At 36.3% G+C, this 25,328-nt stretch overlaps 1 protein-coding gene across 1 annotated transcript in view; it reads right to left on the bottom strand.

Annotated features, from left to right (window-relative positions):
• The window catches only part of pth2ra (parathyroid hormone 2 receptor a), a 71,612-nt gene that overhangs the window by 10,630 nt on the left and 35,654 nt on the right, over positions 1-25,328 (bottom strand). The window contains exons 7-11 of the mRNA XM_042002595.1: positions 20,134-20,287; positions 13,672-13,732; positions 12,872-12,938; positions 6,459-6,553; positions 2,177-2,315 (exon numbers count right to left, since the gene is read on the bottom strand). Coding sequence (XP_041858529.1) covers positions 2,177-2,315; positions 6,459-6,553; positions 12,872-12,938; positions 13,672-13,732; positions 20,134-20,287 — 516 coding nt within the window. The remainder of the gene's footprint in view (positions 1-2,176; positions 2,316-6,458; positions 6,554-12,871; positions 12,939-13,671; positions 13,733-20,133; positions 20,288-25,328) is intronic.

The raw sequence follows: 25,328 nt of genomic DNA, 5'->3' as shown, positions 1-25,328 counted from the left end.
TGTATTTAGTCACTGTGTAGCACCTTTTTTCAATGCTGCTTTACAAATAAAGTTGAATTGGGCTAGATTGGGATGTATTAAATCAATTATTATATATTTTATTTAACATATATATTTATATATTTGGCAATAATTACATATCCTTTTTTCATATTTTACACCAAAGGTTGCACATCGTGATTTCTTCACCCCACAAAGTGATTCATGGTTAGACAAGTAATTGACACAATGGGTCATAAACGGAAGCTAGAGAAATATAACCTGCACCTGTTGATTAAGTATGTCCTGTTCAAAGGGAACTGATGACGCATGGTGTGTAATTTATTTTATAAAGTCACACAGACTCTCACACAACTTAGTAATGAAAGTAAATCAATCTCACAATCATGCTTCTTCATGACTCTGACACACAGTCAATCTGGGTCATTTATTTATGAGACAATTCTGATCTGCGCAATCTTCATCTCTTCATCTCAAAATTTGTTTTTTCTCCAGAATCAAACTTTATGGTTGTGTATGTGGTCTTCATGACAAGGCTGATATTTGACAGTTTGCTATTCTCCAGATCTCCATATTCCAGATCTCTAGTTCTCCAGATCTCTAGACTTTATATCAAATAACCATAATAAGATGGAGAAGAAGAGCATTTTGAAAATGCATCACCAAGGTTATACCTTATAATTTTATTTGTAATAAATTCATTCAGTTTTGTTTTTTCTCCATGCTCTTAAGCTCCAATGAGTTTTATATAATTACAGTTTTTGTACACTTACAAATAAGCTGCAACGACCACATAGTTCTATCTTTGCCCTTGCCCTAATAAAGAATTAAAATAAAGAATAAAATATAATGTTTATAATATTTTTAAAGGGATAACAGGCTCCATTGTTCTCATAAAACAGCTCATTTCTGGTTGCAAAATGTTTGTTGAAGTTTCAAATAAAGACCAGAAACAGAAGACATGTGCATGTTTCCAACAGTTCCAGTTCAAGCAGATCTGCAATGCAGAGCATCCTGGCCTTTCTCTGCAATCCTCTTAGGGCAGTAAAGCAAGTAAATACTGAGCATGTGACTTTGTGGTCAATTATTTTCAAGCCATTAAAACCCAGCACTTTACATAATGCACTGGTGAATGATAAGCAAGATTGAAATTATTCTAAAAGGAAACTTGTTTCTGGTATGAATCTGAAGATAATTTGCTTTTATCTGCTGTGCCAAATTTTGCTTTCACTTTAATTTAACTGTATTTATTTGCTGCAGGTATCATGTTTTCTGTCTGTCATGGTGAAGGTTTATTTTCTATCAAAAATATCCAATGATCAGTGGAGAGGAAAAAATGGTTTCCAACATGTTTAATCTTCAGACTGAATCATGTCATTATCGGCTTCCTGCTACATAAATGTTAGCCTCATTAATGACAAGTTCTCTTTGAAATAAAACTTGTGTTTATTGGAACACAAATATAAAAAGTTTGCATTCTCAATCATATTCATAATTAATGCAGGAGCAGATCTGATATTATTATGATTAAAAATGCAAAACAGCAGTTCCATTTTATTTTTCTTTGTTTAATTGCCCTTTTGTGTTCACGAGTCTGTGTGAAGTGTCTCTAATGTGTCAGTATCTAAGACACCTGTTGATTAGCAATAGAAACAGAGGAATTAATCAAACAGAGAAGTTTGATGCTCACATACTCACAGTGTTCTGTGGAACAGTATGGTGCCTGCAGCATAAAAGCTGCAGCTCTGCTTTATGTAAATGTGTTTTCACAGTGCACAACATCAGCCCAGTTAGAGAACAGATGGAAAAGAAACTTGCAGTCTGGAGACACATATAAAGTGACTTAACTCAGTGCAGACCCTGAGGAATTTAAGCATTATAATAGAATAAGAGTCACTCGATTTTTTTTTACTGTCTTGCCAGCAGCTATGCTATAACTGACAGGCTGTAAAACATAAACTAAAGCACGAAGAAATATGCAGCATATTGACTGACAGATAATAAGGTTGTGCCAACTAATATGAAAATATCGCAGACAGCAGATCATGCAAATTTGTCTTGGCTTTGCAAGATTCTCAGTCAAAAAACCTCAGTGCAGGAAAATTTCCTGGTAGATCACTAATTTTGAGCCGTGTGAAAAGTGTTTTTACTTAACTGAAAAGTACACATAAAGTACCTGAAATGAGTTGAAGAAAAGCTCGCAGTACATGCGAATCTCCCAGCTTGGTCCCTTAAATGTATGCGGCATCCCAACAAAGATGATGTAATGGATACCAAACACCAGCACCAGCACAAGGGTGGACTTCGCCAGTTTCCTTTGGAGACAAATATACACACACACACACACAGTACATAAGTGTTACAACTATAACATTATTCCACTAAATAAATTAGAATATTTCAAATATTAAAGAAAATCTTATCCACTTCAATTCAGAGAAATACACTTGACAGGAATTTAAATAGCTATAAAAAAAAAAACTATTAAGATCTGCTGTAAGATGTTCTGCAAACATTTATTAAACTTCATGTTGACTGATTGAAATCAACCCTGATTACTTTATTAGAAATAAACTAGCAGTAAATTAGTTTTATGCTTTTTAAATTAATGGCTTGGAACACCCGATATACTGTGACTAATGGGTTTCTTCTTTTTTTTAAAGCCAAGCTCATATTCCTTCCTTAACTTGAGATGAGTCTTCTGACTGACACGGAGAATTACAGGATAAGATTTCAGACATGTCTCTGAGGAAGATGAATTTCCTCTTCGCTCTGTGGCAACTAGACTGAAGAAAACGTTTCGACTTATGAGTTAGGCTTGGCATAATGGAAACTCACACTCTCAATTCTTTCATTTAACTGTAAGTCTCCAAACATGGTGCAGCTACTGTTATTCAGTTCTGACTTCCAGTTATTTGACTTCTGCACCAAATATCAACACGCGCTTGATTTGAGCCTTTACTACTACTTTTTATGCAAAACACTTCCCTGGTGGAGATATAACAGGTTGGGTGTCTTAGAACTTGCATGCATGCAGCATGATTCTATGCATTTAGTATGTAATGTTCTACTTTTCATAAGCTGTACACTGAAAATAATTCATAGCTCTTAGAAATGTGAACAAATATTTTTTCATTATTAAGTAGCATTTGCATGCTAACACAAAGAGCATGTGGTACATGTTCACAATTTCACTCGAACCTAATCAGCATTACAAACGCACTGTTAAGTTGTGATAGATGGCCAATTTTTATGCATCAGTGCACATACCACAAACCCTCAGTGCAACACAATCATCAATCAAGCACTTTTAAGGCTCCGACAGCTCTCCCAAGCATAAGTGAACAACTCCTTTCCCATTTTAATTTACTTGAGAACTGAGGATATCATCAGATCCTGATCTATGGCTTTATATATGACATTATGAAGCCTATCATAACTGTCTCGAGACAGCAGGTGAGGTACATTCTGCATTTAAAGGCATCAGATGGAGAATATTTTAATTTTTGTAGATGATTTCTGTATTTTACATATATAACTAAAGGGATTGTGTATTGGGTTTTAACACATCCTAAACAAATGTGGCTAACAGCTCAACCTTGAAGCCACACACCTCCTGGGTGCACACAGATGCAACAGCTACTGTGGTCAAGATCCTATTATAACATCGTCCTTTAAGCAGTGACTGGTGACGTGTGTAGATAGACCGAAGCTCAGCCAGGGTAGCTGGTATTATTTAGTATTACAAACAAGAACAAACATTTGTTATGAAGGCTCATGTAAAGGCTTGTGTGATTGGACCTTCTGTACTGCTCCTAATTGCTGTGGAGCTGAAAATGTTTTAGGAGCAATATGTTTTTAGTACAACAGAAGACGGTGCTTTTTAATTGTATTAAAGAAAACAACATATACAAAGCATATTTAAAAGTCGAAAAATAAATGTTTATATGTACATGGATAGAATGTGAACAAAACTGGCTAAAAGCAGTCATTCATACACTTACACAATTACACTACATAAAGATGTAAATAACATTATTGCACATAATTTTTTTTAAAATACGTTTCATGTTTAACTCATTCTTTCTGTTGAGCAGATTGAGTAACATTATTTCTGTAATCAGTCTATGGGTTTAAAGATCAGTCCCTTTTACAAATCCCCACCTTTCTCCCTTCTTTGTTAACAGCCTCAGTGTTTCATGTGCAGGTAGTCCTCTGCCACCAAAACCACCTACCAGAGGATAAAAATAGTGCTCTGCTAATTCATAATACAAAAAATGACTTATTCCTACTCCTTCACCAACAGCCACATCAAGAATCATCTCGTTGTCACATTCACGTGGCAGATGAAGCGATTCTTTCCACATAAAATCAGAAAGAGCTTCACTAGTTTCCTGAATGTATGTTTTTTCCCACTTTTCTTTTTGCATATATGACACCTTCAATTTATTGCAGCTGATCATCACAATTTTTTCTGACAAACCGTCTGCTCATCTACACGAAACGTCCTCGCCTGCAGCATTCAAAACATTTCCTTTCAGATGATACACTGTAATTACAATGTTTTTATCTGACACGTTGATGCCAGTACCAGCAGGAGGGGAAAATACAGATAATTGCTGATGTGAAAATGTATCTGGATGAGCATGTGTGTATGTGCTGCTTAGGGTGCTTGTCACCACTTTCTCTTAGTCAAAGAGCTGTTAAAACTGGGTTTTAAGAGTTTAAGTTTGGGGCTGATGTTAGTTAAGATGGTGTTGGGAGTTTGGAAATGCAACTTCTCAGTCAACATAATCACAAGTGTAGTTTAAAGTGGATTGGTCATAGTAATAATTTATGTTAAGCTTCCAAACGGAGAAAAGCTCAGTTCAAAGGGAACTGTGAACTGTGTAGGAAAGAACTAAGCTGGGAAACGCAGGGCTCCAGACTAACCTTTTTCATTTGCTGCAGTGGTTTGCCTAACTTTTTTAATTTGGGTGCACCAGCAAATAAATGAGGCACACCCAAATTTTTCCAGCATTGCTCTTAACACCACATGTTAGAAATCCTTCTTGATTATTACCCATATACACTGATAAAGGGCTCTATGAAATCTGGTTTAATTTTTCCCAAATTCCATATTTTCCCCTTTTTCCTCCCTGAAATTTGTGTTTTCTAACGTAACCTACTTTTTTCAAAAAGGAATGTGTCTAATCATGCTGTAGGTGTGTAAAATTTAAACAGTTCAATGGGAAAATATCCCAAATATTTTTTTTTAGGAGTTTTGTTTAATTTGTTTCAGTCTTTTTTGTGGCTCTAGAATTTTACTGGACAGATGCAGCTTGTTCATTTTGTCCAGGGCTGTTATCTATAGTGTTGGATTTATTAGTTTTTTGGACAACTTATGTGTTTCTGCAGGCCTCTTAGCCACTGTTAGACTTGTGGAGGAGACTTGATGCCCAACAGTTCAAGTGATGTCACATAGACATGAGGCTACAAAGGATAAAAACAATACACTCTCATCCACTTTTTCTTCTTTACTTGACTCAAGCACCATGAAACTTAAATTGGTGTGATGTCTGATCCTACTAATACTGAGGGTTAATCTGTGTGCATGCATGAAGTTCCCAATTCCTGTTATAAGTCTTTATTTTAATGAAACATTGATTTTAAGGCAATACTGTTTTTCTTATGTTCACGAAGGAACAACTGTTTTTACCTCAAAATCTAAGATTTGTGAAGCATTAAGGGCGTTATTACAGTTTTCTGGAAATTTTGTGAGAAGTGAAACGCAGGACTAAACTTCCCTCTCATGGTGTTTGACCCTATTTTAATCCTTACACTCTGTGCACAAGCCAATTTTAACTTGGTTTGAGAAACTCTTCCTTCTCACTCATGTGAAAAAGCTGGAAATTGACGTGGCAATAAAACTATGAAACCTTGAGAAGAAAAGGCCGTAAGATGAACAGTTTACTTTCAGTGTCTTAAAAGACAGAAAGATTTTATAACTTCCAGAACTTAAAATATTTTTGATGTCTTGTTGGAGAACATCTATGATGCAAAGCTTCTATTTCCACATCTTCAGTAGGAACCAGTTAGTTTGATAATGAGCCTTCATCAAAATAAATTCTGGGGTTATCAAGGCACATGGCATTTTTATCTCAGAACTTAACTATTTTCATAAATACCTGTAACTTAAGATGAGCAGTATTAATGACACAGGTACCTGATATAATAAACAGAATTAAGCAAAGATCAAGCTGTAGCCTATGAGGGGCAAGACATGAGCACATTCTCCACCAAAGCCAGTTTTTTTTTTTTTTTTTTTTTTGTCTATTCTGCAATATGACTGTGCCTTTATGACAGGATTAGTGACACACACACACACACACACACACACAAAAAAAAGAACATTAACTCCGTCCGTGGACACTGGATTGAATGGCTTCTTTTGTAAATGTGGACAGTTTTGCACAAACCTGTACTGCTTCCTGGTGTCATATCTCCCCGCATTTGTCTCCCGAATCTTCGTGGCCAGGACTCGCACGATATTCACAAACAAAATAAAATTAAGCTGAAAAGAAAGGAGGAGACAGAAACACTGGTCATATTTCCGCTTGAAGATAAAATACCAGAATACAACTTTAAATTTTGATAGATGTCAGCTTAAATTACTGTATATGGAGGAGGTGTTACTTGAACAAAAGAGAAGCCTTATAATTTACGTCTGCTAATCATCTAGAATAATCTTCTTTTTATATTCAGATTCTGATAATCATGATTATTATTATTATTATTATTATGTTTTGTATTGTTATTTTAATACAGAGACTGACAGTTACACAATTAAAGCTGCCATTAGCTTTAATTGTGGCTTTAATTTTCATGACTTTGCATCCATCTTGTAAATTATGCGTATCATTAAGTTAGACCAACACATATGTAGCACCCACGTTCTTCCATTTATCCATTTTCTTGCTGTTTATCCAGGGCTCAGTAGAAGAGATGTCAGCCTAAGTAGGGATGCCCAGATTTGCTCCCCCCCCCAACCACTTCTGCCAGCTCATTTGGGGGGATCCTTAGACATTCATCCAAGAGACACACTCAAGTCTCCAATATCACCATATATATATATATAATACACTAAAACAAAACATTCAATACAGTACTTTTCAGTGCTAGTGTGTCACCCAACCCTGAAAGCTCAGATGGTTTTTGTGACATTAGATAAAAATAGAATTAATGCTGCAAACCCTTAAAACATCATCATTCTCTATCACTCTGCTGTCAAATTGGTCAATATTACTATGACTATTTACTCCATCATTCATCTAGAATAATTAAGTCTTAATGAATGTAATCAAACCATCCAACCTGTCACAGAAATTATATTTTTTCCACCATTTATGTAAGTGGGTTGCATGTGTTGACACGTCATTCCATCAACACCCAAAAACTTCATTGTCTTTATCTGTTTTTTTACAAGTTTAATTTTCAAAGAAATGCAAACATTTTCATGTCATATGTGATATAATTGTGTAGTCAAAAAATTCCTATGTATATTCTGGATAATCAGAATATTTAAATAAAATGTAAAAATATGGTGGAAAATTATAAAAAGGCTGACATTTCTGGTACTCTTTTTTTTTTTTTGCAAATTTGGATTTATAAAAAAATCTCAATTAAAGGTCTGATATTGTTCTCTTTTATCATTTAATTAAACAAGTTTTAAGGCCCATGTTAGAGAAGAAAGAAATAACTTTCCTGCCTTTCTTATATAATTAGCAATTATAAGTAACTTTCTGTATCAGTACGCAAAGGTTGTTAAAGCAGCATATGGTGTCATTTTGGAAGGTTTGCTCTTTGTAGTGTTTTCGGATGATAATCGGTAAAAGCCAGCAGGGAATTGGTTCTGGTACACAATGTAAATGCTGCCTCTGATTAGAATCAGTAGGTGATTTTCCAGTCACAGCTTGGTGGCAACTTAATTACCCCTGTTTGCACTGACGACTCAACTCAAAGTGTTCCTTTAACAACAGTAATTTTTTTAGTAGTCTGGTCATTAATTCAGAGCTTTTGGAAAAAGTGTCCTCTCACAGCTAGACCCTCTCTTCATCATCACTTTCCTTAACTTTTCTTTTAAAAAATCACTATCTATATATATGTGGGTGATGCATTAATAAAATTTTTATGCATTTAAACAAAGTTTGAATTCTGAACAAAAGACTTGTCAGTGCATGGTTTACGGTACACCGATTAACTGGTGCACAGGTCATAACAGTTTAGCAACTTTGGCTCTAAATTTATTGCATTTACAGACCCCTCTAGCCACTCTTTTTTTTAAATAAGTAAGTAATGCCAAATCTAGCAACTTTTTCTGGTGATATTGGAGACTTTTGAAGCCTCTGAAAGCACATAGTTTTCTTTGCTTAATTAGCTGTAGTGCTGTCACAGGCCCTTCCCCCATCCAAAAGAACACGCAAGAGGCTTTATCCTCATGCTGCCTCCAGCTACAGTCAAATCATGGGATGTTCGCCTCTGCTCATGACCAGACTCGAAGCTGCTGCAGGCTGATTCCGCCCCGGCTTACCACCATAAATTAAAGAAGAATGTGGACAGTACATTTAAAAAGTTAAAAGTAGTGTAACATGTTGTAGACTCAAAATTAAAATCAGCCAGCATTGCTAGGTAAAGTACTTAAAATGGCACTTTAACTTGAGGTCTGTTCAATGAGGTCAGTCCGTCCAAAGACATGCATGTTAGGTTAATTGATCTCTCTAAATTTTCCCTAGGAGTGAGTGTGACTGTGAACGGTTGTTTGTCTCTCTGTGTTGGCCCTGAGATGTACACCCTGAGGTGTTCCCTGCCTCTCGTCTGCTAAAATGCTGCGATACGCTCCAGCTTCCCCACGACCCTTAACTGGAAAAAGCAGTATAGATAATGGATGGATGGATGGATGATACACATCATTCATTATAATGGTGTCCACTGCCAAAAGATTTCTCACCCCCTCAAGGTTTATCACACTACATTATGCAGTGGATGAAACAGAAAGATACTGACTTCCTGATTTTCATCATTTTCATTAGCAGCAAAGGTTTTTGCTCCAAATAAGCTCATATGATATTTAAATATTTAAATAATATTTAAATCAGTGACATGCTGTATGTGAAGATGAAAGACAGCGCCTGTTAGATAAATTTGGAAAATGTTTTATGCATGAAAATACACACTTTGCCTATTCACACCCTCTCGTCTGTAGGACCTGCAGAGTATGTCCACTTTTAGTAGACATTTTCTTTTTAAACACTGCTACATAATTTCTGTAATAGAGAAAGAAAGTCGGACTCAGTCTGTTAATTATTTTTTCTTTTCAGTTTCTTTGTTCTTTTTTGTGCTTTTGTTTTCTTTTTCAAACATGATGCAAACATGCTGGATTATAGCAAAGAATGCTAACTCTCATTCCTACTCCCAGGTAAAAGGGCATAATAAAAACGGGACCATACAAGAACAGAAAATACAATAAACGTACAAAACAAGTAACAAATTCAAATTAACCATATAAGAATTGAAAATGATCACATAACTGATCTTAATCGAACACTTTTTTTAAATAGGAGGTAGACTTTTCAGGAATACAGCACAGCCTTTTCTAAATGGTACCACAAGGTCCACTCTTATGGTTTGGGTCCAACTGTCAGGTCTCAGTTTTAAAAAGTTAATTTATAGGAGAAGAATATCCAAATGGAGAACCTTGTATATAAAACAAGCTAATTTCAGATTTTAAAATGTGTCAAAACTCAGAATTAGGGTTAGTTATTACAAGGATATTACACCGAAAATAGTTTCTCATCAAGCACCTTTTGAGCTTTTTTGAAGAACAGTTCTATTATTTTAAGAACTGGGAATGCAATACTCAATGTGGGGGAAAAGAAAAAATCATAGAATGTAAATTATTCTTAGCACCACTGGCTTCATTTGCTTAACGTTTTGTAAACTTAATTGAATGATTTTGGCTGTTTTGTAACATGACTTTTAAAAGATTATGTTGAGTCCAATAAAATCATAAAATTTATTTACCATGTCTTGCTTCTCCCCTCTCATTAAAACATTTGAATGTGGCATAAATGAGGCAATGCCTGAGATCTAGTTAAGGCAAACAACTCGCGCTGCTGTGCTGCCTCCCACCTGATCTGCCTCAAACGTTTCATGCTACACATCAAATATACCCATCCAATCTGAGCAGTCTATTTAAGCTGTACACTTCCTCCTTCTTTCTTAAGAGCACCCCTTTATACAACTACCAGCATCTTTATAATGATTATTAAATGATTTTTTTCTTCCAGTTGCACTGTAACAAACACTCGTGCCTTTCCAGTTGGCAACAGATTAGTAAACTGTTTTTTATGGAAACAGATTGGTTTTTTCACAACTTCACACTACTGCTGTGTACTGCCCCTTGGGGTGACCTCCAGTATTTGGTGTTTTGGCTGCATCATGCTGCAGCAAGCGTATACATAGATGGTGCAGAACGTTGACATGCACTTTTGCATACACAGCAAATTTACCCCAGCCCTTACTGAGCTTTTGGTTGCTTTGTAAACATCAGACACACCATGCTTTTAATATTAAAGAAGAGAAATTATTTTAAAAGTCGGTCCTGAACCTGGTTTACAGCAAATGTAAGAATGGAGGATGGTCCTTAAGAGCTACTATCCTGCAACTTTTAGATGCATTCTCCAACACACCTGAATGTAATGGCTGAATTCCCTCATTCATGTCATTCAGCTCTGCAGATGCCTGGTAATGAGTCATTCATTTCATTCAGGTGTGATGGAGAAGGGATGCATCTAAAGTTGTGGGATAGTAGCTCTCGAGGACTGGATTTGGAAACCCCTGCATTAACCTCATTTTAGTGTGTGATAAGTGTGAAGTATGCTAAATTGTTCATTGGATGTAAATCATTTCAGTTTCGTGCTGACTTTATCACTGTTTAGGCATCAATTCAAATAGTCTCTGCTTATGACAGGATGGGACTTATGGCACTAATAAGATATCTTAAATTTTACATTGAGATGTAATGTTTTGTGGCCCACAGATTAGAAAACAGATCAAAAGAGGAATTTTAGAAAAAGAAAATTTGAGTGTCAAAATGGTAAGAGAAGGTGATTTTTTAAAATGCCAGAGGCATTATGACACTGCCTGACTTTGAGAAAAATTATCTGGGCTTAAGCATTAAATATTAAGAGTTGATTGAAATATTAATATTACATTTAGGTTTTCAGCCAGTATTTTGGAAAATAAGATGCGCTGAGGTAGTTATTAACAGTCCAGCTTTGTACATGTGAGCTAAAGTCTATTGTTTGTTTTCTGTGTGTTAGCTGGGTGATTCAGTGTCAGCCTTTTGAAGCATGGAAATCATGGTAATCCATTATTTTCACACTGTTCACCATCCAACACTGAGCTTAATTCGATGACCTGTTCATTGGTCACATTAGACATTGCAGCAGTTCATCAGAACACGATGTGAGTCTGAGCCACAGGCAGCAAAAACACTTGTTTTAAGTTGTTGTATACAGTTTGTATTTGTGATTAATTGAAAAATGGGAATTTTGTTTGCCCATTTTATTTAATTAAAAACAGAAAAGAATGATTCCAAATGAATCACATGTGTATACATAAATTCTACACATTAAATTTATTTTCTGGTTGGTTTTATCTTTTTTTCTACTGCAGATGCTGTAGAACCTTGGTCAGGAGCTTTTTGAAGCTGTTTAAAAAATGTTTAGGCATTAAAATAAACAATAAAATAAATATTTTATGGGGGGTTTTTTTTCAAAAAGCTTTCCACCCTGCCATTACACTGTGTCCCACAACTGTTACATTACCAGCACAGGAAACCCTAAACATCTAAAACCAATTTTTTAGGGGTTGCTTTCATGTTCAAAACGGATGCAACAGATTCCCTGACCAGCTGTCAGTGCGGCCACGTTCACACATGCACTTCCAAACCATTTACTGCTGCTGTCTGAGCAGTGCACATGCTGCCAAGAGCCACTCGTCCTGCCTCTTTTGCTGTCTTTCTGTACATGTGGCTTTCCAGTTTTGTCTACTATTGTGGATGCATTCACATACATGCACATCTGATATGTCAAAAGTCACCTTCTGTGAAGCAGATGCATGAGCATCCTGAGCGACTGGACCAAATCGTCCACACATATTCCTGAACATATCTGGTGTTCATAGGTGAATATGACTCATTTGACAGTGATGGGCGTGATGATGCACCACTGAAGCCAGAATAAAACTCATCATTGTTACAGCATCATATAAAACTGAAGAAGCGTTACACAAAGCATCATTGTGCATGCAGAGTAAGCACTGCAATGCGGAAGCTCCTGATTGACTCTGGGTACAGAGTTGTTATGACATCTTTTCTGAAAGAAACATCAGCAGTGAGCTTACCTGGGGTCAGCTGAGAGAATGAAAAAAACATGTGTAAAAGAAGGGCTGGTGTCAGCATGTACAGGAGCTGAGACCTGCTGCAGACACATTGCTTTTATGTCCACAGCTGGAGCTTCAAATGATGATCCTCTATGCAATCTTACTTTTTTATGCTGCTGAGCTTGCTTAAACCTCAACAGTGGTAGTACTTAAAAATAAAAAAGTACTGTCCACACTGGAAAATAAAAGACAAGCCAGTGGAGTTGAGCTGAGTCATATCAAGCAGTGGAAAATTGCCTTTAGAATGTAAAAAAAAAAATAATATCCCTGAAGTTTTGCTTAGGATACAAAGAGGAAGATGAAAAGATGACTCAGCCATCAAATTTTCTAGAAAGTTTTACAAGCTGGATTCACAGCCAATGGCAAACTCTGCTTTTTAAACTCTTACCCCAATCGCTGTCAAGATGGGCACCTGGTAGATCCACTTGATGTTACCAGCGCTTAACTCCCAGCACCTGCAGGGGAAAAGATAATTAATCTGAAGAGGCAGGAAAAGGCAGGCTCAATAGTGAGCTTGCTACAAGAGAATGATTCACTTTGGAGTGAAAATGACAAATAAAAATTAGGGAATTTTAGTTGAACTTTCATTTAAAAAAAAAAATCCCTTTAGCAATAAAGAGGGAGGATGTAAAACAAGGAAGGAGAAAAACATATTTCATTGCTTAGTTTCTGGTTTCTCTTTCTTTCGTTTTTATTAATGCACTTACATTTTCAATCCAAAACATTTTCTTTTGTTTAATATAATAAATATATTCTTTGATTTTATATTTATGTTTTATTTACCATATCCAAAAAGTGTATCTTGGCTCAATAATTAACTAGAGATTTCAACCAAGAAGCAATGAGGGTCATTCCAATGGCATCTTTAACTACAGCACAAGCAGTTGTTCCTAAAGCCTCCAGCTGCTGCATTATATGCCTGCTCTCATTCAGGATTGTGTTGCATACTAAATCATCCGTGTTTAATTGGATTTCACTGATGCCTCAAATGTCACCACAATTAAGCAGTCATTATACTGTTTCTTTCTCTATCTCTTCATGCTTATTTTGTGGCATTTACTTTAAAATGGATGGCCTACTTCAAAGATTTTAACATGTTTTTTGTCCCTTTTTTAAAAAATCTTCTTTAAGTCTTGACATGACAGATATTTTATATACTGTAGGAATTTTAGTGTGGCTTGCTCTCACCTTGCATCTGCCAGCATTGCTCTAGCAATCGCCCACACTGCCACAAACACAGCTGGAACACCTGAAATTGCAAAAACACACAAATATATTATTTTGTATTCATTCAACAAATGCGTGTGGCTCCTGCTAACTGATGTACCTTAGAAACTGTAAGACACCAGCTTGTAAACAGACCTGCATACTGGTGCTATAATGACACACCCAATTACACATTCACCCAACATGACATCCCTGCTTTCTGTCCAGCAGCCTTGATGTGTGTCATATCTAAAGAAAGGCAGCAATTCAAACTGTGTTAAATCCCAACATTCAAGCTAGTGTATACGGCCAAAAAAGAAACAAAAACAAAAAAAAAGAAACTTTGGAAAAAGCATGTACACAGCTATAAATCCCTAAAGAATGTAACTTCTCTTGTTGAATTAACAGTATTCTATTCAGGAGGCTTATTTTGCTGGGCTCATTGGATATGTATAGGATTATAGATGGAAAGCCCAGACTGATTTGTCCGGATAGGGAAAGCATAATTCACGGTTAAAAAATTGTGAAATGGGAACACATCAGAAGGCTGTTTTTTTTATACCGGGTGGCATCATATGAAAGAAATCTCAATGCTTAAATATTAAAAGGTCCCAGGTGTAAATATACATTTAAAAATCCTAACAAGCATTTCATTAAAATGTAATATAAATTCAATCTTTAGACATACTTTTAACCATTTATGGGTAGGAGCGAAATAGAACACTAACAATTCGTGGAAATTTTGACACATAACAGGGAAGCTTGTGATCTTTCATATTATAGTTTGTGGTTTCCACCAAATTGCTCTAAACCTCTTTTAAGTGCTTTTGTAAAAGTCAGAAATAAAGACATTTTCAGAGTTGACATTGTTATATTATTATGTCATCACGCATGATCACTATAACCACAAAAACTGCACTTACTACAGAAAACTTAGTAACTTTAGCATTGTGAGCATTTGCTGTGAAGCTGCAACATGTTTTGGTCTGAACCAGTGCAGGGCCTGAGCTTTGAACACGCTACCTTTTGATGTTTGGTGGTGGTGGGGGAATTGATCCATATATCAACAATATTAATACCAACATTATTATCTGTATCTATTTATACTGGCTATAACTTTAGTTTCAGTTCCTCCTTTATGCTGCTTTTCATCCAAGAAGTGACTTGGCAGTCTGTCAGTGCAGCAGTCACACTTCTCTCTTCCTCCCTCCCTCTTGTGTTTGATGTTGCAGAGTCATGTGATCCAGTTGCACAGTAAACGAGCAAGCAAACAGGCACTGGCCAGCAGCACACACACCAACAACTGGTAAGGAGTGTGGCCCAGAATGTCAGAATGAGTGAGTGGATAATTATATGATATATCATATGTGTTGTTCTACACCCATCCTCTATATGCAAGATTTAAAAAATGACAGTCTTCATAAATAAGAAGCATAAAATGGGTTTTGGTGGATTCTGTACATCGCTGTGATAAGACACATACATCCCCAAAATGAGCTTCTATCCCTGAGATAATGCCAAATACAGATTTTTTATATGGCACGAGTAATAACTTTTTTTTATGTGTTAATGCGTTAAAAACCAAACCAAACCAAAACCAATTTCATAGGTTAATCTCTTTGCATTAGCGGGTTAATTTTGACAGCCCTATTAAAAAGTATCAGTATCGACGATACTAGTCATTTATGTACTTGGTATCAAATCGATACCAAATCTTGGAAGTATCACACACCACTAATGTTGGGGCATTTCTACATATTTTAGCCTTTTGTTATAAAGAACAAAAAACAAAAATGTTTGGATGGTGTAAAGAATGAAGCTTACTACGACTGTAGGTTAGGGCACAAACTCAACAACAGGCTAAGAGAACTGAAAATAGTGGCACAGATTAAGAAAGAGGCTCTGATCATAGTTCTGATTAAAGATCTTAAGACATTTATTAATATGTCAATTAAATGAGGAGTTGGGATGAATATTCAGAGGATGATTGTATTTATTTATTTTAATGTTAATACATCTTTGACTTCTGTTCAAGTTTTTCAAAATGTTGCTGTGAGAGCTGTAAAAAAGTTGCTAAGCTAAAGTTTAAGGTCAGTCATTCCAAGTGAAAGGGTGTGTCTCCCAAACCGCGCACTTCTATACTTCGAACACTACATTTAAGTGCTTAGTGCGCTGACACAGAAATTTCAGTAAAAACTCAGTGCACTGAAAGTACCCGGATGCTGCCCTAAACTCGGCCAAAAATATAGTGCGAAACAATGGACACTACACGCACTAAGCGGACGCCATCTTGCTGACGTAGCAGAAGGGGAGGGACTTTCAACCAGTTTTTCAGAGCTGGCAGCCACTGACTCAGCGGTACCAAAGCATGCAGAGGGTATTTTCTACTGTTGTAAGTATGAGGTTATTTGATCATAATTCTAATATAAACTGCAGCATGCTTCTTATCTCTTCTATCCCTGATGACAGTTATGGCTCTGATCATTTGTTGGAGGCTGCAGTAGAGTTAGCAACATAAATGTTAGCAGTTTTATTGCCGATTTCGCGGATCTAGATGGGCTATAAGTGTTAAAAATGATTAATGCTGTAGGTTCCGTATGTTTATTCATGATTGTTGAACCTCCAGATTAAGCACTGCGGGGTCTCTGGCACAAACGACATGGTCCTTGATCTGAAAACACCGCTGGTTTAGAGAACCGGCCCGTTTCCATGGTACTGCTGACGAAGCCGTAGGTGATTGTACATCACTTTAGATAAGCGTCTGCAAAGTACCCATAAAGTATATAATAATGTTTGCTTTTATATAACCTGCCATTCTGTGTTCACCGTAGGTCACTGTGGCATCAAACTACCGAGCCAGCAGTGGCACTGAGACATTTACCACCTGCGGGCTTCTGTGGAGAAGAGGAGGTGGCAAGAGAGAAATGTTCTAATAAAAAGTTTAAATAAAATGTTTTCTGCATCCCTGTGTTAGTGTCTTCATTACTGTATTTCATATTTTAAATGATGATTTCTAGTATAATCGGTTTCCTGTTGCAGACGTGAAGGTATCAGTGTAAACACCAATGAAAACACATGTATAATGTAAAATACTTTAATTCAGTGAAGATATCTTTGCTTATTTAAAAGCTGTTTTTTAGTGTTTTAAATTGCTCTTTATACTAACAGGTATGGGGGAGACATGCAAAGACACATGAACGTGTGCTGATGGTTTCTATTGTTATCTACTGAGATAGATGAATACAGTGGAGGCCACGGTTCTTTGTTTCACTAATGAGGCCTTTAATAGCATAAAAATATGATGACATGCAAACACGTATGTTAACGTGATTTTGGATTTTGGAAGGAAAAAAATATAAACGGAGCGGCGCTGCTAAGCGGGTACGTCACTACCAGTAAGTGCAAAACATTAGTGCTCAATTTGGATCAGGACTTACCCACGATAGTGTGCACTACAGAAGGTAGTGCTTAGTGCACACTACACACTACCTTCCAGTGCACTCATGTAAGTGCGCGATTTGAGACACACTCAATGATTACTTCAGTGCTAGCTGGAATAATGAACAATGAGAGAACGTTGTTTGGCTTTTTCATGAAATAACACCAATAATAACAATTCAAAACATGAATGATTAAATGCATTTATCTGCATTTATAATATGAGTTTTCATGATTTAAAATCTCTATATAGAGCTTTGGTTGTGTTGCCGTTATTCTACGTCATTTAGGTTTGCCCCAGTTTGGAGAAGGTGAAAGTAGATCTGCTATATTAGGGTATAGATTGTTTTTCTTCATCCTCTGTTATGAAATCTATAGCTGTAAGCCTTCTCTCTGTATTAGCTAACCTGCGACACATTTAACCGACCTGTGGTGTTATGGCTGAGAACTATGAGGTTTTGTTTTTTTTTTGAGCACTGCGTGCAGTTCCATCTGCACAATAACAGCCATCTCTGTAGGATCATGGCAGTCAAATATTTCCATGCAAGTATAAATGGGACCTTCACATTTTGTTACATCACTTCGAGATAGAAAAAATATTTAAACAATCTGAGAGACAAAACGAGGCCAACAGCACCAAGAAAAAATACAGTAAGAACTTTAAGCGAAGCTGTGCGATAAGCAATTTTTTTTAATAAAAAGGCAAAAGCCTAACAAAGAAATATGCCAGAGACATTTATTCTCATATATCTTCAACTCCAGCTTTATCAACACAGCTGAAAGTACATTTGGTGTCTCCTGAATATTCAGCTGCATAAGCAGATGTGCGTGCAGCAGAGGGGATAAGACTGTCATTGTGGATTGGCAAGATTAATTTCTCCTCACAGTAAAGACACATTGTGCTGTCCTACTCCTCAGAAACCCATCTAAATGTAGCACTCTCATTACAGGGAATATAATTATTAACAGAAACTAATGGCCTGATAAGTGCTCAACCATCTTTCAATGTATAATCTACTAACTGGGCACATTTGCATCTAATTATGTATCTTATCTACTGCTCAGAGTAGAAAAATAGAGGTTTTCAGAGCTTGATGTGAGGGTGGGAACAAAGAAAAGTGCAATCATGAACTTATTGATCATGACTATTTCTGTTCCTTCATCAGAAAAACTATGGATTTACATTAAATACCTGACAGAAAAGCACATTTTTTGGGGTTAGACAAAATAAAGTTTTTTTTTTTTTTTTACAAACATTAATTTGATTTGATGAAATAGAATGAATAGAACATTTGACATGCTCAAATTAATTTTTGTGATAAAACAAGTAGTTTCTGTTCACATTAAAATCTTTCATACATCTTGTCTACAATGTGCTTTTATCCTGCCAGGGTTTGCTTCCCCTCTTATCTCTTACTCATTTTGTGCTGTCAAGGCAAAGTGAAACGTGTCAAAAAAGTTATATGCATCTTCGCTTTCAACAAAATGAAAATGTGGAGGGAATTTGTCATTTGTGATAACGCGTACCATGCTGGTGTACTTTCCACACATATGCAATCTCTCAAATCAAACCATTACATCAAATAACAAGCTAAAATATGCAAATACTGAAGTGTTTTTCATTCATCAGTTTTTTAGCAGATATAAGTTTTTTTGTGGTCTGAAATATATGGGTTCCATTAAAATAAGCAAGAAGTGCCCACAAAGAGTGGGTTGGAGCATTAAAAGGTGTTTTTTCAGTATAATCGTACATTTACAACAATATCTAAGTTCTACTTTCTAAGGCCAAAAAATAGCTTTTCCAGTCTCTCTGTGTTGGTTTTTCTTAAACATGTTTCCATGTCATAGCATTTTGCTGCTGTGTTGAGGCAGTATTTAAAAACATGTGGAACAATTTAAGTCCTTTTAAAAGTTTTATTGGTGTTGGCACCTTAGCCATTGTCTGCTTTGGAAAACAAAAAGTCAGTCCTATTTGTTATTTTATCTGTTGTAATCAACTCTTTCCAGGTCAAGCTATCTTTCAGCCAATCACAATTTCATACGATCAATGCTATCCCCAAAGTCTGTGGGCTGCTTTTTGGAGGACAGCACATTCATCTGTTTGTACTGAGAAACTGCTGGTCTGTGGGGGCTGAGAGCATCTTAAATAGATCCCTTCAGGAAAGTTTAAACAGGCCCTTAAGCTTAAAGAATTTAATCACTTTGAATTAATGCTTTCAGCAAGACATCCACTCAAACTATCCTCATGTTGTTGTTTCTTTATACTGTTAAATATGATCTTTGACAACAACCTATAACCATTCTGTTTCAAATGTGAGACCTATGTTCAAACCAAACATACCATAACAACATTTAACTATAACAGTTTGGCCACTATACATTGCAATAACACTACTTCGTTTGGGTTGAAAAAAGTCAGGGATTTGGGTAAAATTAGTTCTCGGCAATGACTAGAATTGCTCTCAGAGCTGTGTTAACCTGCCTTCCACCTGAACACAAAGGGGACAATGTGATTTCCAGCCATCAGGTGTGTTTCCCTGCTGTAACAAACAAAAATGATTAAATCTTTGCACTTCTAGATTGTGAGGGAAAGCGATTTTTTTAAATGATTTTGTGCAGTAAAAAAACGATTTTGGGGCTCTACACTTTCCAAAGAAACTCTATGAAACGTGCAGTACATCAGGAACTGGTTTTCAGCCAGCACATGCTTATTTCTGCATGTGGAAAGGGTAGAGATTCAGCAGAGCTGGAGGCGGAAATGACTACACATAACACTGGTTTACGTCAGAATGGCTCATCCCAAATGCTAATACATGATGACGGCCATCATTAAATTTTTGTCTGTGTTAATTAATTAATGCGTTGACGTGACATATTTTTGCAGCAGTCAATCTCATGGACATTTGCCAGATTCAATGACCCATCGGGTTGTGTTGTGGAGAAGGATCATCTCCATGCTTCCTCATGTCATCAAAGTGATGTGAAAAATTTTATTTTATTACTTACCCCATCCGATGAGTATGAAGCCCCAGAGGTATTTGGAATCGGACCGAAAGGCCATGAAGATAAGACTGTGCAGGTAGAGGCCTTCTACCAGGATCCAGAAGTAGTTGGTGGCCAGAAAATAGATGAAGAGCAGCACTGTCACCTTGCAGCCGATCTAATAACACAACATTAACACTCATCACATCCTGTTTGCACTCATTTTAATGCTGATTATTTGTTCACCTTCACAAAAACTATTGAAACATGACAGGTGCTTCTAAATGAAGGAAGCTGCTACATACATACTGTATGCATAACAAGGAGGAAAAGCCATCTAACCTAATCTGTAAAAATGGGTGCTTTATAGATGCTTTAAATTTATTAATTTTTATAAATGATCCAGTTTTATGACCCTCTCATTTTATTAAATAGAATAAAAACACTCAGATAACTAAATTTATTGAAGTTTATATGTTCTGGTGTAACTGATGGAAAGGTAATGAGAACAGATAAAAATCCCAACAGTGAAATAAGTATAAAAGTTCCACATAAATACATGCCGAGCAAAAGTATGCCAAGTGCTTAAACAAATAACCCAAACATTCAGGCCTCAAATTTCCAACAAGTAAACCGACTTCAGTACAGTTTGATAAATTTCCTCCACTCATATTTTTTTACCTGTAAACTGAATGGAACACTGAGCATGGATTCAGTTATGTTTATTTTTTTGTTGTTGTTGTTGCTGTTTTTATTTTTTGTTTGTTTGTTTGTTTGTTTTGTGGTTTTTTTGTTTGTTTTGTTTTGTTTTTTGTTTTTTTTGTTTTTTGTTTTTTGTTTCAGGTGATTCTGTTGCATGTGTGTTAATGGGAGTTTCTTTCTTACAGTTCAGAAGCAACATGTTGGTAATTAAAGCCCTGTCTCATTTGTCCTTTCTGAGCTACTGTAGAAAATAAACAGTGCAACAACATGCTGGATAGTGAGAGGAATATGACTTACGTCTACTTTCCTTCTTAGAACACAAGATTTGGGGATGCAACTATCAAAAGTGTGATTAAGTGAGTTTTGCTTTTCATCGTTTGTCAATTTAAAAATAATTTTAAAAAAGGAGTAACCGTGACAGCTGGCAGTGCAGGAAGCAGGCAGAACGTGATAAAAACAGGATTTCTCGATTCCTGCCATAGAAATTAATTAATAGAACATATTGACCAGTAAATATTACAACAACACAATTTACTCATTTAGTGCTTATATTAGCATTATTGACCGGTTCTTTATAAAATAAACAATAAGAATAATTATTCTTTAGTTAGGTTGTGCTTAAAGAAAATGTCATTCTATGGTTGTTCAGAGCTAGCGTCTGTCATCGCCAGTGTTTTCTGTTTTATTGTGGTCTGCAGGGGAAACAGCATTCGAGGTATGGAATAAATTTAACAAAATTATCTGAAGATTTAGCTCCATGATTGATTTCATGATTCTTTTGTGTCAAATAGAAGCTTCAGTCTTTAACGCTGCTTCTTTTAAATTCCACTTCTTCACTGCTGTGTATGGCTTAGCTCTTAAATCATATATTTCCCTAATTTTTCATTTTTATCTGGATATTGGTTAATAATAGTGCTTTTTGTATGATATATTATTCTAGGTTTGTTAGGATGTGCTTGCATCTCACTCTTCCTTTCTGTTCTGTTCCTATAATGCTGCTTTAACAACACAATTTCCCAGCCTGGGATGATTAAAGTATGTATGATTCGGATTCTGATAAAGAAATATTAATCGTATTTTCTTAAATATAAAACTGGATCTGGTTTTTCATAAAACCAGCCATAAAAATTTTAAATTAGGACCAATACTGGAGCTCATTTGATTTATCTATTTGATTTTAATTTTTTCATTCATGCATACAAATGCAATACATTAATCAGCTGTTCGAGGCTGACTTCCAAAACAACTTGTGAGTTGTGTAACATCCAGAAGTTATCGGATGACTCAGCAATTGTCGGCTGTATCAGGGAGGAGCAGGAGGAGAAATACAGTAAGTTAGTGGAAGAGTTTGTGGTGTGTTGTCACCAGAACCAGTAGCAGATTAAGAAAAGACCACGTACCCAGCCTGTCCTCTTAGATAGGGTGTAGGTGGTGGTGTCCTACAAGTACCTCTGTCTGAAGCTGGACAACAAACTGGACTGGTCAGTGAATTATGACCATCTTTACAGGAGGGGGCAGACCAGGATGTACTTCCTGAGGAGGTAGTCAGCTTTTATCTCCTGTAGAAAACTGCTGCAGATGTTGTACCAGTCTGTGGTTGCCAGCACTCTGTTCTATGGTGTGATGTTCTGGGGAGGAGGTTCCAGGAAGAGGGACGAAAACAGACCAGACAGACTAATAAATCTAGCTGGCTCTGTGGCAGGGAGGGAGCTGGAGCCTGTCTTGGTGGTTGCAGAGAGGAGGACACTGGACAAGCTGCTGGCCATCACTGATGTCAGCCAGCCTCTGCATGTTGCCATCACAGCACAGAGGAGCTGGTTATCCTGCAGGCTGCTGTCACTGAGCTGCTCTATAGACAGACTCAGGAAATCCTTCCTACCCATGCACTACCAAGGGCCACAGACTGTTTAATAGCACACTGGAGAAGGTTGGAGGGAGGGGGTGGCACCACAGTGCCACCAGTAGTAAGGAGACAGGATGTAAGACTGTCAGCTGCAGGTTACTTTATTTTGATACAAAGCAGTTGTTGTTGTTGTCACTTTTATTCCACCTTTGTAGTCCTTGTCCTTACTTATTTATGTACTTTTACCCTGTTCTTTTTTTCTTTACCTTACCTGAACTGACTATTTCTTTCTTTCTATCTTTCTATCTATCTTTCTATCTATCTATCTCACCAAACTTCAGGCCATTTCACTACAAACTGAAATCAAACGTACATGAAAAGCATTTTCTATCACCATCAAAAATGCTCATTTTGAATTTGTTTTGTTCCATTTTTGCTTTTCAAACCAGGAAACATTGTTCCTGCGGTTTTATTTACCGGGAAACATGATTATCAAGCCTCATCAGATGTTCGCCACCTCAAATGACATCATTTGTTGGGGGTGCTGGCTCTCACTCCCAGTCGCTTTGTTTGATGCCTGTTGCCCTCATCACTGCCATCTGTCTCATCTATGCCACTGCTGTCAGACAGAACTAGCAGCAGCATCGAAACATGTCATTTTGAGGCACTTTGATGCTCCTGCCTTGAGTATTTGGTACATCAAAACCAGTCAAACGAACACCTCCTCCTACCTCTGGTACTGAGCCAGCTGTCAGGACAAGCTCACCAATTGTGCTAAAATACCACATACAGATCCGGCTTCACCCGTATTTAATTTATAACCACTAGAAAAGTATTCACAAGAGATATAAATAATGATACCAAATTAAACAATCTATAACATAAAAAGAATAATGAATGGTGGAATGAGATATCTTTCCTTAGTATCTATGCATTAAAGCAGTATGTTTCACTTGAAGAGCACTTAAAGAGAATTGCTTGTAGCATGAGAGAAATAAAAAAAGTGACAAGCAATATACATATTCCACATATTCATTAAGCAAGTGTACATATTCAACATTCTACAGTCTGCTTTGGTTTACATAATCCATGATGTATAAAGCACATACATGCCCAAACATATCTTACTCAACAACAAACGCATGTACAACTTAACAATTTGCCAACGTTATTGGCTGCGTAACTGTGACTGTGTTTATGTTTTGCTTAGCTGATATTTATGTAGTTTTATCATCACATAGTGCTAAATCTGCAGTTTCACGCCACAAAGCCAGGGCTGCTTTAAGTCACACAGTGAATGGGCTTTTAAATAATATTACACAAACAGGCTCCATTTTAAAATATGTTTTTCCAAAAAGCAACATCACAAATATGTGCTGTAGAGCTGCACTGCCAAGGCGTCTAGTTTATAAATTGTTTTCCCTCACCTATGCAGCTTTGAAGATGCTGCTTCTTTATATTCATCTGTGTATTCATCTGTAACTGCATGATGGTAGCAGTTTGTTGTATTCATCATTTGGAAGATACCGGAGGGAAGATTCCAGACAGGAAAAATCTCCACAAGCAACAGTTTTCTTTATTATTGTCAGGATGCATTGTAAATTTCAAATTCTGCAGCCTGTCAACACAAACTACATTGAATTAACAACCAGGTGTTACATGTTTATCATAAACTTAAATTTTTCTTTAATAAACGTCAAAAAACATTTCATTTCACAGCACAACCGCATTAGAAATCAAGAGGCTGCCTGCAGAGGATTTGATTTTCAGTCACATGGGTTGAAGCCAAAACAAACATTTGTTTCTGTTCTAAATCACTAAAGTTGTTTTTTTTTTTCATTCATTCATTCATTCATTCATTTATTCATTAAAAGAAAATCTTCCTTTTCTCATTTATAGTTTTTGTAAAATTAGGTATACAGATGCACAACAGGTTTAAATGTGAGAGGAAGAATTTCCTCCCACGTTTAATACACTTTAGTAAAGATCGTGTAAATCTGGGAGTGTCTGCGCAAAAATGCCACAACAAGAGAAGTGAAGTGAACTTGTTTTACCAGAAAGGCAAATTAATAAATAACTTTATTTCTCACTTGGTAATTTACTTTAATTATTTGATTTGCATTTTTGAAATACTTCAGTATATTCATTAGTACTAATTTATAAGCATATGGAGTTTTAAGGTTTTAAAAATGTTACTTGTGTATGATGTGATGTGATGTGAATGTTTTTAAAATTTCAAATCACCAGATCTTGTCACTGACAATAATTAGACTGGGAAAAGGCTTCAAGTTTACTAATGAATACAGCTCACAATATTTAAGCAACTATTAAAACAACATGAGGAATCAGCAGGCAAATAAATAAATGGATTCATGTGTCTGTAGGGCACAAATCCTTGGTGAATTGCCAAATTGTTTATTTGTCATCACAAAGCCGAGAAAACGTATTGCATAACACTAGACAGCAACAGATTAGAGTGTTTCGATTGGAACAGTTTTCTATAACATAGTTATAGTATTCAGTACAAAGTGCTTTACAAGAAGGGATAAACTGAGTTAGGTTAGATGGATCTTCACTAGAGCGCAGTGGGGGAAAAAATGTGTATCAGATATGACCAAAACCATTCTTTCAGAAGGAAAAGACTAAAGGTGGATTTAAACATAACTGAACTTCA

The sequence above is a fragment of the Melanotaenia boesemani genome, chromosome 12 (genome assembly GCF_017639745.1).
Source record: "Melanotaenia boesemani isolate fMelBoe1 chromosome 12, fMelBoe1.pri, whole genome shotgun sequence".
Taxonomy (NCBI): domain Eukaryota; kingdom Metazoa; phylum Chordata; class Actinopteri; order Atheriniformes; family Melanotaeniidae; genus Melanotaenia; species Melanotaenia boesemani.
The sequence above is the reverse complement of the archived record's forward strand: the minus strand, read 5'-3'. Positions and strand labels throughout refer to the sequence as shown.